General features: G+C 25.8%; 1 protein-coding gene across 3 annotated transcripts in view; it reads right to left on the bottom strand.

Annotated features, from left to right (window-relative positions):
• LOC111677722 (GATA zinc finger domain-containing protein 14) overlaps positions 1–15,035 on the bottom strand; it is a 92,444-nt gene that overhangs the window by 67,576 nt on the left and 9,833 nt on the right. The window contains exon 1 of one of the 3 annotated variants that reach the window (XM_046947439.1): positions 11,398–11,555. The exons of the other annotated variants lie outside the window; for them this stretch is intronic. Coding sequence (XP_046803395.1) covers positions 11,398–11,408 — 11 coding nt within the window. The 5' untranslated portion in view covers positions 11,409–11,555. Of the gene's footprint in view, positions 1–11,397; positions 11,556–15,035 lie in introns of those variants that run through there. 3 annotated transcript variants of the gene reach the window in all.

The raw sequence follows: 15,035 nt of genomic DNA, 5'->3' as shown, positions 1-15,035 counted from the left end.
AGAAAAATGATTTAGAAAATGTTTGACAATAGTGTCTACTTAAAATTTTGGTTCTGCAAAATTATCATAAATACATTTTTTGACAACGTTGTAAAACAAAAATTATATGTTTACACGATTGTACATTTTCTGAACATTTTTCTGACAGTGTTGTAAAATCTGACAACAGTGCATTACAGCTTTTACTATCACACCTTAAAAAGATTATTATGTAAATAATAATCAATTTTGAATTCCTCCAAACCACAGTAAATTACGAGTCATACATAAGAATCTATGAGTAATCATTTTTATATTAACCACAACCACTCTTACACGAAAGTCATGCAATTTTTGTTTACAAAAACAAATATATATATATAATAAAAAATTACATAAACTTTTATATTACCAAATGCTGATACTTATTCTACTGCACATTATCTCTTTCTCTATATAGTGGCTAATAATCCCTTGTAAATATTCTTTGTCTTTTTTGTTATTGTAATAAAAATATATAGAAAAAAAATTCAACAAATAATTTCAAATATGTTTCACTTGGTTGCGCACGCGCCATTAACACGATCATTCATTGTTTTGTTATATGTATTGTATTGTTTTCATTACGATTATGTAGCGAGTAAGTAGTTATTTAAAATTTATATTAAAAAAAGAAAAATAGAAAAACTGAAAACTCAAAGTTCTAAGCCAACAATTGTAACTACATCAAGAATCAGTGGTAACTTTGACTATAATATTATATACCCTTCGCGATTATTATAAATTATTAAAAAAAAAATTTCAAATTATTTATATGAATAGTTGAAATTACAAATGAATTGACAGAATTGTATTACCATTCTTTCGAAGGTGAAGAGTATACAAATTATATTGTTATAAGAATCAAAATTTTAATAAACGTGAATTAATATTAAACGTACACAATTATTGAGTTGGAAAAAGATGATGAGTGTTAGTAAACAATGTCTAGAAGTTAGTGACTTTTGATTAACGATGAAAGGTCATGTACCTACACTTCAATGGTCACTGGCTGTGTAATTATTAGGTATTTAAATTATAATGATTGGAAAATATTGAAAATATTATAATAAAAAAATGTTTGTGGTTTTTAAAAATAATAAAATAGATGGAATGAAGTAAATTTCAATAGAGAGATAGATAGATAGATAGATAGATAGATAGATAGATAGATAGATAGATAGATAGATAGATAGATAGATAGATAGATAGATAGATAGATAGATAGATAGATAGATAGATAGATAGATAGATAGATAGATAGATAGATAGATAGATAGATAGATAGATAGATAGATAGATAGATAGATAGATAGATAGATAGATAGATAGATAGATAGATAGATAGATAGATAGATAGATAGATAGATAGATAGATAGGTATAAAAAATTATCTATAACAAAAGAGAAAAATTATTAAAAATTCAAAATTAAAGATTTTTAAAAAAATTGAATAGAACTAATAAAGATGCATTTCCTTCAGGAACTATTCCTCTTAAGCTCCTATTACTACAACTTGTATATGTTTTTATTTCTCTCACACCAAAATTGTTCAGGTTCAATAAAGATAAAACATCATTGTTAATCATTGACAATAGTAAGCACTAGCAAACACAAGACATTGAAAAGAGGTTACAAGTTCATTGGTGACAGGTGACATATTGACAACAACCATAACAATCCCCTTTTGTAAGCAATTACAATTACACACTAAACTAAACACTAACGAGAGAAGAAAAAAACAAACTTGAAATATTTTTTTTTTGTAATAAATCATGTTAAACTAAAAATAAAACAGACAAATTTACAACTCAAAATCATTGAAGCGTAAAGTTAAACATGACAAAATTATTCCCATTCATATTCTCAAGAAAATTTAAAAAATATGACAGTTTTTTTACAAAGTAAACAAACAAAACAAAAATCATATTTTATAATTAAAAAAATAAACATATAGAACCTATATGTTTAATTGTTTAAACAAAAATACGACCTTTATTTTTTGTTGAAAAAATATATATATATTTTGTAAAAATATTTTGTTTAAATTACAAATCATCCAACCATAGAAAAGTTGTCAAATTTTTTTTTTTAAAAATTTACGCAGAATTTTTTTTAGCCCTCATAATGGTTGTTGATGGTTTTTCAAAATATTTTCTGTTCTGAATGCAAAAAAAAAGGTAATTAACCTTGACAAGCCACCAGAAACTTTAAAGTAATTAAATTTTCATTTTATTTGTTGTTGGTTTTTTGTCATATTCATTAAATGCAAATATATTTAGAAATGAGTATGTAGTATTATATAATAAAGGTTTTTTAAGTTAAATAAGTGTATTTGGAATAATTTAAATAGTTCATTATTGTAATTTTACTAGGGTGTTGATATTTATATGACTAATAGTTATACAATATTGTTGTTCATTTTTGCAATGTTTTATTAAATGTTGTTTAAACCAAAGTTTAAAGTTTAAATTACAATTGTGAAAAAAATATTTGAAGGTTCTTATGAAAATTACATTAGTTACTAGATAATTTCCCAAGCAGAGGGATACATAGATAGATAGATAGATAGATAGATAGATAGATAGATAGATAGATAGATAGATAGATAGATAGATAGATAGATAGATAGATAGATAGATAGATAGATAGATAAATGTGATAGGTCGATATAGAAATTTTGAAAAAAATGTATTTTTTTTACCAAAATGTCATTATCTGATGGAGGGGTTATACAGGAGAAAGGGATAGAGGAATTGACGTCTACATTAATATTATTTATGCTGAACTAAATTTTGCCGATTTTTGTAGATACAACATTTAATATAATTATGAGCTCAAAATCCCTATTCGTACTGTACGATTGTATGAGTGCAAGGCGAATTGATGGACCGATTTTAAATTTTTTTGATGACTTCGTCCTTTAGTCAAAAGAACAGTATGTGCCATTGTAAAATGTGCTACTTGTAGCGTGCGCGTCCAATATTTTTTTTAAATTTAAAATAAGTACAAACGTATAATACCCTCTCCACTATAGTGGTGTAGGGTATTTAAAGTATATATGTATATTCCCCTCTTATAGATTCACATTTAGTCAGGTCCATTTATGTAAAATTTGTAAAAGTTTTTAGCTTCACTATTATAGCAAAATTTCAAAGGTACATTTTTAAGAATGAAAATATACCCATTAGCACTTTTTTAAGTTTTTCTATTAAAATTCCAAATTTAAAGGGCCTAATGAAGTTATTTAAGAAATCACAAAATAACAATAATATTTATTGCAAAAATTCAGTTCAAGGTTTAAACATTTTTTTAAAGTTTTTAAATTACATATTTTACACGCCTAGACCATAAATATAACAGTTCAAAATGGTTAAAAAAAATAAAATTTTTACAACCAAATACTTTATTTGAACGTATAATTGTTAAAAAAAATTAATAAACGTATTAAACATTTTTCACTTAATATTAATTAACACTGACTAAACTCTATGAAACTTTTAAACAAAAGACTTTAGACACAAACTCTTAATGTTACAATGTTGAAAATGCATGAAACATTTTTTATTATTGCTAAATAGCTAATTAAATATAAATAAAATTTAATTAAAAAAAATAAATTGCCTAAGGTGTCACTATTATAATTAAATTAAAAACTATATAAACGAAAAGATTTGCAAAACTTTATAAACAACAAATTAAACAAAAAAAAGAAAAGTAAAAGTGAATTTACAAAAAAAAATCCGCATAAAAGAAAAATAAAAAAATTAATAATCAATAAACAAAGAATTAATATTTTTAAAATTTAAAATTTTATTTAAATAAAAACAAAAAACTTTTTTTGTTTGGAAACGGCAGGTGTTAATTTTACATATTCTTTGTATAGAATAAAAGAAAACATTTGTTTGCTTAACACTGTTATTTAAAACATGTAGCTTAAATTTTTCTAGAATTGAAGAAAAAAATGAAATTAAATCTGCGTAAACAACAATTTGTTTTTAGCAAACAACAAGTGGAAAATAATAATAATAATGATAATAATAAGCATTTCAAAATGTAAAAAGTGTTAGTGAGAGAAAAAAAAAAAAGCAGAAGACTAGGCAGCAAAAAAGAAGCAGTCGGCGGTGTGAAAGTATGTCAGTCAGTCTTAATAATAAAAACTAAAAAAAAAACAGACCAAGAAACAACAATCTAGACAACAGCAGCGACAACTACATATTCACTGAACAATTAACATTTTTTTTCTTTACTAAAGTTTTTTGTTTTGTTAGTGTAATTTTTTTCTGTTGCCTTGGCCATATTAACAAACATGTACGAAGTTTTGTTTCATAAAATAAGTCAACAAACGTACAAGGCACTAAAGAAAAAGTTCACACAACCTGACGAAAAACGTTTGCTTTTATTACCCAAAGAAATGTTAAAACAAGCAAGAGCGGAGCACTTGTATCCAACTAAACAAATTAATGATTTGAATTAAAGGTTTAATGTTTCAGGCATAATTTCCAGCACCAAAGTTGAACATAGAGCAAATAAACAATGTTCAAGTAATGAATGAGAGTTGTTTGTTAATAATAGATTTAAAAGTTATAACAAAAAACTAATCTTGATTTCGTGCAATAGGCCAAGTTCAAAATCAACAGCACCACCTTTATCAGCAGCAGATGTTGCTGCTACTCTACTAATGTTGCCTTCGAAAAGGTAACAGTTAAGGGATTACTTCGATCGTCATTAAGCGCCAGACGCCTACATAAAGTTGAAGTTAAAGACATCTACAAAAGTTAGATAGATAGATAGATAGATAGATAGATAGATAGATAGATAGATAGATAGATAGATAGATAGATAGATAGATAGATAGATAGATAGATAGATAGATAGATAGATAGATAGATAGATAGATAGATAGATAGATAGATAGATAAATAGATATATAGATATATAGATAGATAGATAGATAGATAGATAGATAGATAACTTGTACGTTCAGAACTACTAACTTAACAATCACTACTACATACCGTCTGCATTACTTTTAAAACTATCCAGCGAATATCAGTTATGACACTTGTGCTTGTGGAACTCATTTCTTTTTAATTACTACTACATACCGTCTGCATTACTTTTAACTATTTTGTTTTGAGTTTGTCGCTTTCTTTGCATATTTCATTTGATCGCTCGCAGTAACTGTTTTAGTGTTAAAACCAAACGCACAATAAAATAACTAAACTAACCAATGTTATTCTAAGTATAACCGCAGGTTCTGTTCTATGTAATCAATTTAACGGCTTTTGTATCTTTATTTTCTTTAATGTAAGTCTTTGTTCAGTTTTTTTTAAGTTTTTCGCAATTCATAAAAATCTTAAGCAAATTAAAGACAAATTTAAGAATCTCTGCCACAATTGATTACTTTATTGTTAACTAAATCTTGAAGGCGGGCAAACAACTATCTTTAAAACATAATTTATACAACTTTACTAACTAACATCCGACTAACAAACAAATTTTACTAAATACTGCAATATGAAGGTGTGTTAGCTATTGTCTGACTGTTAATGCTATCACTGCCGTTGCTGTTTATTACTTTTTTGGTTTTTCACACAAAATGTTTTGCTAATTTAGTTTAGCTCGTTTACTTACATACATTTTCTTCCAATTCCAACAACTTGAAAGAAAATACAACAAAAAACACATTTAAATTTAACTTTCTTTGACAACAAATCATCAAGGTAAATTGCATGTTAATAAATTTATTATAACTAATGCAACTGAACTATAAATAAATGGTTAAGGCAACAAACAACTTTAGTTACTTTGGCAGACGTGTCTTGTTTTAAATGGAAGAATCAAAAAAAGAGAAAAAATTGGTTTAACTGAAAAAAATATATTAAAAAAAATATTATTTAATAGTTAATTAGATGAAAAAATGGTTTTTGTTGATCTTTTATAGAACGTGATTGAAATAATTTTTTTTTGCCTTAAAATATATGATATTCTACAGACTTTGTCTTTTTTTTGTCTTAAGTCTCTTTTACTCTAACTTCACTATGATCTATCCACCCATCCATCAATCAATCAATCAATCAATCAATCAATCTATCTATCTATCTATCTATCTATCTATCTATCTATCTATCTATCTATCTATCTATCTATCTATCTATCTATCTATCTATCTATCTATCTATCTATATATTTATCTATCTTTCTATCTATCTATCTATCTATCTATCTATCTATCTATCTATCTATCTATCTATCTATCTATCTATCTTTCTTTCTATCTATCTGTCTATTTATCTATCTATATATAGACCTACCTATAATTAGAAAGTTTAGAGCCCCTGGAAAAGTTATTCAAGAAAAGGAATAACAATAATAATACAATTTAACTATGAACATAAAAAATATATTAGACTTCAGTCGAACCACAACTAATAGAGGAGACTTGTTTGAAAAACATTTTTACTATTTTTTGTTGCCTATTTAATTTTCCTAATAAAACATCATCAGTATTTTGCTGCGAGTATTTATTAATCATTTTTACTATTGGCCATATTTCTGTTATTTTTTTTTTTTGCGTCTGTGATTTTGTTTTTCTATATTATCCATCATTTTACAGAAAGCGAAAGGATTTTCACTTTTATTTTCAAATTGAAATGAAAAAAAGAAAAGATCTGAAAACAACAGCAGATAAAAAAACGTATAAAATCGCCAACAGTAAATGGCAAATTGCAGTATTTAAGCCATTATAAGAAAGCTGGAATTTCTTTTTTTTTTCATTTCTATACATATATTAATATTTTATTAATATGTGGATCACAGAGTCTTAAACACATTTTTTAACCATAAAAAATCACACACTTTAAAAACTAAAAACAAAACAACAATTTGAAATGCTCCATAATATATTATGCACTTTCGATTTAAGCCTTTAAAATTAAATAAATAAATTAATTAATTATAGCATAAAAATAAAAATGTTTAATTGAATCAAAATTACTCGAGAAAATAAAGATGTTTAGGATATAAAAATTAAAGTCTGAGGGCAAATATGTTCGCTCAAGTCAAAATTTGTTACGGTCAATTAAACTGTAACAAATAAATCTTAAAGTTTATAAACCTAACAGTTTTTTTGTCTTTTGGCTATATTTATTAAAGGTTTATATTTAAATAAACCAGACAAAAATTAATGACGCTTAATTTACAGCTCAAAGTTTTGTTATGAATTTTTTATCCAATGTTAATTTCGTTTTTTTTACATTGATATTAAACTTAAACTTATTATATTATAAATACTTTTATAATAACAAACAATACAATATGAAGAATGCATACTTATGAACATAAACTTTCTTTAATTTATACAAAAAAAATCATATAAAGAAAGATGTGAATGAATTTCATAGTTTTCTTCTTTTTTTTAACAAACACACATACATATATTTCACTTTTTCAGTAAACCGTTAGAATTACAAACAAAAAGATAGTTATTCATCATTATCTTTGGAAACAACAATAACAAGTTCTCTTAACTAGAGATGTGATTCCATCTATTAAATTCATACAATTCAGTACTAAACATATTGTTGTAAACTCGTATGGATGAATGATATCGACAAGATTCAAATACTTGTTGTAGCTACATGTTGAAAGATGTATTTAGATAGTTGTTGCTTACACGGACATGAATCATTGAAAACTTAATTGCGTAAAATATCATCGGTATCTCGTGTGTGAGAGTGTGTGCGCCTTTTTTCAATAAACTATTATTTGTTTTAGATTTAAAGCATAAAACAGAATATAATTATTGCTTAGAATGTATTCTTGTGAAATTATTTATAATTTCTTTAAAGTTGTTATATAATCAAGTTAATTTGTAAGAGAAATTACACTGTTTAAATTATTTGGAATGTGCAGATTACAGACACACATACAAATATAAAGAATTTTGTTAAATATAACGTTATTGTAATTAAAAGAGTAATTATGTTAACTGCGTTAAGAATAGTATTTAGTTGGAACTGTTGGGGTAATGGGAATAGGAGTAGTTGGAATAGCAATTCTGTTGAGTATTCAAATTTAATAAGGACTTAATTGGGAGGGCAACAGAGTAATAAATAACAATTCTAAGTAAGTAAGTATGTAAGTAAGTAAGTACGTAAGTAAGTAATTAAGTAAGTAGGTAAGAAAGTATGTAAGTAAGTAAGTAAGTAAAAAAGTAAATAAGTACCTATCCTTTGTTTCTTACTCCAATCACTTTCTCAATGCTGTAATTAAACAGCAAGGCTTGAACTACGAACCCCCTGTGTGTTAAATGAACGCCCTAGGCAATTCCAAAACAAATCCAATTTGTTTTGTCCTTCACCAATAATAACATATTCAGCTAAATTAAATAATGTGGATGATAATGAACACTCATTACCAAGTAATGTGTGAAATAACTACTGGTCATTAACAAAAATTTCAGACTGACCCACAATCCTTTTGAAAATCTTCAGTATCATTTAGACTTACATATATAAAACTAAGTTTTGCGGTTCTTTGAAATACTAGAACAATAAACATAGGCAAAAACTTTAATTTAAGCTAAAATGTATCTACACAATAGCATTTTAAGTAATTTTTTTAACATGCTGATGACATTAGAGGCAAGTACTTACAACCATGACTTACAAGTAATAAGAAAAATCAGTCAAGGAAAATCGTGTGAAAAAACGAATACAGTTTCTAAATCTGAGCTGAGCAATGAATTAAAAAGTATTTATGTAATACATTATAGATAAGGCGTTATTATTAGTTCTTCTATGTAATCAGAACGATAAGTTGTAGTCATTGAAAAGTATGTTAATAGGTCAGTGGTTATAATTGCAAGTCATTACCAAGTTTTTGCTGGGTATGAACTTAGAAGTTTTATTCGGGGGATACGTTATAAGGGGGAAAAATGAAGTAATGGACCGATCAACCTATGTCCAGAATTACGACCAGACATATTACAAGGCGTAGCTTAATTACCTTTGAAATTCTGAGCCATATTAGTAAATTTTAAGATGTATACAGGGTGTTTCAAACATCAGCATAAATGCATTTTACTATAATGATGAAGGTTTAACTCAATACACACACATACATACCGATTTTATTACACAAATTATATTATAACAAAACTTTTATCCTCACTTTCCTCAATTCAAGTAATTTTCTCAATAATCGCAAACAATAAAAACTTGCTAGATGTATAAAAACAAACAGCACATTCAGAAAAAAATTGTATTTGTTAAGACAAAACCAAAATATAGTAGTTATGTTCAAAAGTGTTTAAATGTTATATTTCCTTTTAGGTTAGTACATTCGACGCATTTGGTTTAACCGATACATTAGAAGATAAAACAAATTAAAAATCCTAAAATAGTTATTACTGGTCCAACAATGACTATGAAAAACTCATGTAAAATAACCGTTCGCATAAACGTTTTAAGTGTATGGGCTTGTCTTTTAATTGCAACTTGTAAATAATGATAGATACATGTAAGTACACATGTAGAGACAAAGATGTTGTTGTTTATTAAAAATGGTCAAATTTGGATATTTTTAATACTCTGGATTTAAGAGCTAATTAAATAATTTGTTTGGTTTGTTTTGCTATGTGGTCACGTTCAAATATAATAAACAAAATTTTGTTTAAAAAGTGCAAGTTAAATTAAAAGTTTTATTTTAAACTATGAAGACTACTATTTGATAATTTTGCTAAGACTTTCGTTAAATGCGTTTAAATAAGTTAAGGTACGTTCACACTTATCAAATATTTGACGTAAAAGATGTAACCATTTTTTGTAATTTTTATTTATTTATGGGTCAGTGTCACTTTTATTGTACCCGTGTCATTTAAGTGATTCCACAGATGACACAACATCGATATCTTTTTGCCATCTAATGAAAGTTACCGTTCATAATACCTTGCTTTATGTTGTTGTTGTAACAGTTCGACTGTGGCCAATAGTTCATTCCTGGGGAAAAAACTTTCGGTTGATACAGCTTTCGCTGGGTTGACAATCTTTGGCCGAGTATGACTTGGGTCGTTCCGAAGCGAAGATCCAATTGTCGTGGGAATGAACCAGTAAAATGAACCGATTTCAACAAGAATGGACAAATTTCTTAGAATTGTTTGTTTTAAATTCAATAAAGAATAATTTTCAACCCTCAACCAGTATAGATCCTATCACATTCTCATATCTTTCCTATATCTTTAAGGTTACTTTGCCATGTAATACTGACTAAATAAATTCCCAGTGAACCAGTAAAAAGAACCGATTTCAACCCGAATTGACAATTTTCTTAGACTTTTTTTAATTTTAACATCAATTTCAGATTCAATAGAGAATAATTTTCAACCCTTAACCAATATAGATCCTTTCACACTCTCATATCTTTCCTATACCTTTAGGGGTACTTTTGTCATGTAATATTGACTAAATAAGTCCCCCAAGAGGGATTTTTATAAATATCGCATTTTGAAAACTCAAACAATAATTTCGCAATTTTCAAAATAATTGAATGAAATTTGGCATAACTCTTGCTTATCCAAGGACTAAAGCTATTGAGAATGGTTGAAATCTTTTCGTCATCTTAGCCTTCATACATCCTTATCACCTTGCTTTGTCATCAAAAATGGAAAAACTTTTTACAGAAGTTTAAATGACACTGCCGTCTTTTTTAATGATCGGGTCTTATATAACCATAGCCGCCTTACAAACTCTCCTTCATGAAATTACCTTATACTCAAATTAAATTAGCTATGAACAGGTATATGTTCAAATTCTTCCTAAGTTTACCATGACCTAAACTAAACCATCAGTAAGTTCTTTAATAAAATTTAAATGGACTTAGTACATTTTGGCAACTAAATATATGAGGGGGATTATAAAAATTAAAATTTTCTTTACAATTTAACACCTTTTCTTTAACATAAACGAACACATACTTCAAAAATCCCATTTTTTTAATCATACAATTAAATTATGTTAATTAAAAAAAAGGGGAAAAAAACACATATACACACATAATAAAATAACTGTTAAAATAATGAACTGACCAGAGAGGAGCAACGAGCATACATAATAAAATAATTATAGTGTTAAAACAGAAAATAAGTGAAGCAGATTTTATTTCATATTTGTCTGTAAATAAAAATCTTTCAACAACTTATAAAAAGAAAAATAAAATCTATCTATGCACGAGTACACTTCCGTATTTAAATATAAAAATAAATTCAAAATCAACAGCAATAGTAATAATAAGAAATTACAAGAAGAAAATGTAAATTACAACAAAATAATTGAAGATGTAGAAACAACAATATCTGCTAATTTATGTAAAACTCACCGTTTTGACATGCAACAATATTTTATAAAATTGTAATAAATCCCAATTTTGAAAGGCACCCAACAGGCCAAGAAATTTTTAAAATTTATCGATTTATATATTATTTTCAATTGTTAGAATTATTAAAAAAATGTCACTTAAAATAATTTGCATTTATTATTTAAATTTAAACCGTTATTTTTTTTTTGGTTTTAAATATTTTGTTTTAAAGTTTTGCAGATTTTTTTTGTCAACTTTTTCTTTTAAATTTGTGTTGTTTTTAATGAATATTCACTGGAATTAAGATATTTGTTTAAAAACACTTTGTTTTTTTATTTATAATTAATATTTTTTGTTTAAAAATTTCTTATTGTATTTTATTTGTTTTTGTAATTTTTATTTTTGTTGTTTTTTTTCGTTGAGAAAATCTAACTCTTTTTGTTATTGTTGTGTAAACTGACGCGTTTCTTAAGATCCACGTGCGTTCCTAACAATGTTCACCCAACGTTTGAGCTGTGGTTGGCGCATCATTCAAAAGAAATGCAAAAAACAAAATATAAACACACAGATAAAAAAGTTGAATATAAAAGAAAAAGAAATTGATCAACAAAGTTTATAATAATACAAAATCAAAAACACCATGAAGTAAATGCGGCTCGAGTCGGTTTTGTGTGGCAGCAGTTTGTTTTTGTAGTGGCTGGTTATTATCAAGCCGCTAATACCTTGTATACAAGTGGCTCTGCCTTCTTTAGATACACGCAGAGAAAAAAAGCAGTATGGACTATTACATCTATCTATCTATCTATCTATCTATCTATCTATCTATCTATCTATTTATCTATTTATCTATTTATCTATTTATCTATTTATCTATCTATATATCTATCTATCTATCTATCTATCTATCTATCTATCTATCTATCTATCTATCTATCTATCTATCTATCTATCTATCTATCTATCTATCTATCTATCTATCTATCTATCTATCTATCTATCTATCTATATATCTATCTATCTATCTATCTATCTATCTATCTATCTATCTATCTATCTATCTATCTAATATAACCTTTAGTCTACGTTTTCTTTTCGTGTAGACTGTGCTTGCTTGCCACTTTGACTGTCTGTATGTCTGGTTCGGTTTTCAATTCCAAACAATATTAGCATCAAATAGCAGCAGCAGCAACCACCACCACCACACCACTAACTTCTGGCCATATTAAGCACATGTTTTAAAGTTGATTTTTTTTTTATTTTTCTTATGATTTTCTATGCTCTGTTAGTTTTTTTTATATTTCAGTTTATGGTTTGATTTGATTTTTCTTTATTTACTATTTGTTGTTTCTTCATTTATTTTATTTTATACATGGTTAATGTTTGTTTATATATATTTTTTTGTTTTAATTTAAAGGCTACGTTTTTATGGTCAGCTTCAATTTTCATATGAATTCATTAAAATTAAATTAAAAAACAAAAACTAAAAACAAAAGCAAAAAATAAAAATAAAAATTAAGAAAAAAATGTACCATAACAAATTCGTAATATTTAGTTATTTGTTGTCTGTCTGGCTGTTATGTTCTTTCTCTATATAGAAAATGTGTAGATTGCATGTGTTTATTGTAGCATGATTTAATTATGTTTTTTGTAGTTATTGTTTTTTAATTTTGTTGTTGTTATTATTATTTTGTAATTTTCTTTAAACAAAAATTCTTTATTAATTTATTATTAACCGTTGCGTTTTTTATTTTTCTTTGCCTTGTTTTCCATTCATCAATAATTGTATCACGTTTGTGTTTTAAGTCTTTTGTTTTAGACTAATTAAAAATATATGATGTGATGTAATATTTGTCTAACACAAATTTACTATTAATTATTTAATATTAGCAAATATTTGATAATTATTTGCAAGCATTTTAATAAAGGCTTATTTTTTGATATTAATTCATTTATAAAAACATAAACGATTAAATTGCAGAAGCTATTGCGGAAAACAGAGTGTGTACTCTAATGGTAAAACTATAAACATATAAAATTTTAAAGAAATTCACGATTCTAATGAAAATAAAATCCTTCTAATGGATACTACTGCATGAGCAACAAACTCAAGAAGAACCTAACGCGAATGTGCTTAAAAGTTATAGTTATAACTACATCCGATAGTGTTATGTTCGAAAACTTAAAAATCTATATAATTGTCAAAGTTCAATTTATCGCGAGAAAAATTTGACATTTCCATAAAAGATCGAATTTTCAAGAAAAATTAAAATTTTCTAGAGATACAAACACTTAAGACGAATTTTAGATAAAAAGAGACGTTTTAGAAAAATATTCAATTAAAATTTCATTTTCGATGAAAAGTTGAATTTTTAGTTAAAAGATTATGATTTAAGGAATTACTGTTAAAAAAATAATTTTAAATTCAATGTCGAATTTTCAATGAAAAGTAAAATTTTGGAAAAAGATGGATTTTTGACAAAAAGTTGAATTTTAAATGAAAAGTCGAATTATCGACAAGAAGTTAAATTTTTGATGAAATGTCGAATTTTCGATGAATAGTGGAATTTTATATGACTCGAGTTTTCTATGAAAAATCAAATTTTAGATGATAATAGATTTTTGAAAAAAGATCGATTTTTCGATAAAATGTCGAATTTTCGATTAAAATTCGAATTATGAAGAAACGTATAAATTTCGATGCAAAATCAATTATTTGATAAGATGTAAAATTTTCGATAAAAAAGTTGAATTGAAATTAAAAAGACTATATTAAAAGAAATCTTGATGATAAGCCAATTTTCTATAATAAGTCTAATTTTTGATTAAGATTGGTTTTAGATAAAAGTAGAATTTTTAATAAAAAGTCGAATTTTCAATGAGTAGTAAAATTTTTAATGAAATGCACAATAGTGATTTGAAATTTTCGATGTGATTTCAAATTTTCAATAATATGTCGAATTTTTGATGTGAGTTAAAATTTTCACGCAATATATTCGTTTCGATATAACGTCGAATTTTATATAAAAAAATTATTTTTCTGTGAAATATCGATGAAAAAAAAAGAATTATAGCTGAAATGTCGACAAATTTAAACAAAATTTTAATAGAAAACTTATTTTCGTCTAAACGGCAAATAAATGTTCGGCAATAAAATAGGAAGTTTTTGATGGAAAAATACAATTGGTATCAAAATTTCAAAATGAAAATTTTAATACTCATCAAAGATCCAAAAATTCTGATATTTTAACCAATTTAACCGTATAGAGTTCAATATGCGAATTCCAAAATAATAATATTTAGAGCGTTATTTTGAGTTCACAGCAACAGTAAATTTCCAAAGAAAAATACGTTATTTTTTAGAAACTGATATCACAACATGCTAAAAAGGATAATATCCTGCGATATCCTTCGAAAACTCTTTTTTTCATTGTTCATCCAAGTTAATCGATTTACGTCAAAATAAAGTGTGTGCTAAAGTTAAATCCATAAAAGTCCAGCTGTTTAGTTTTGTGCGTGAAAGGGTTAATGTGTTAAAAAAAAGTACCAAGATTACAGTTTTATCCCTTTTTAACTTTTACACCAAAAAAGGTCCGAATTTTAAAAAAATATGTAACTGGTGTCTTATAGTTTTGTAAAAATTTAAAAAAAAAATTATATTC

The sequence above is a fragment of the Lucilia cuprina genome, chromosome 3 (assembly GCF_022045245.1).
Source record: "Lucilia cuprina isolate Lc7/37 chromosome 3, ASM2204524v1, whole genome shotgun sequence".
Lineage (NCBI taxonomy): Eukaryota > Metazoa > Arthropoda > Insecta > Diptera > Calliphoridae > Lucilia > Lucilia cuprina.
Note: the sequence above shows the minus strand (reverse complement) of the source record. Positions and strands in the feature narration are given on the sequence as shown.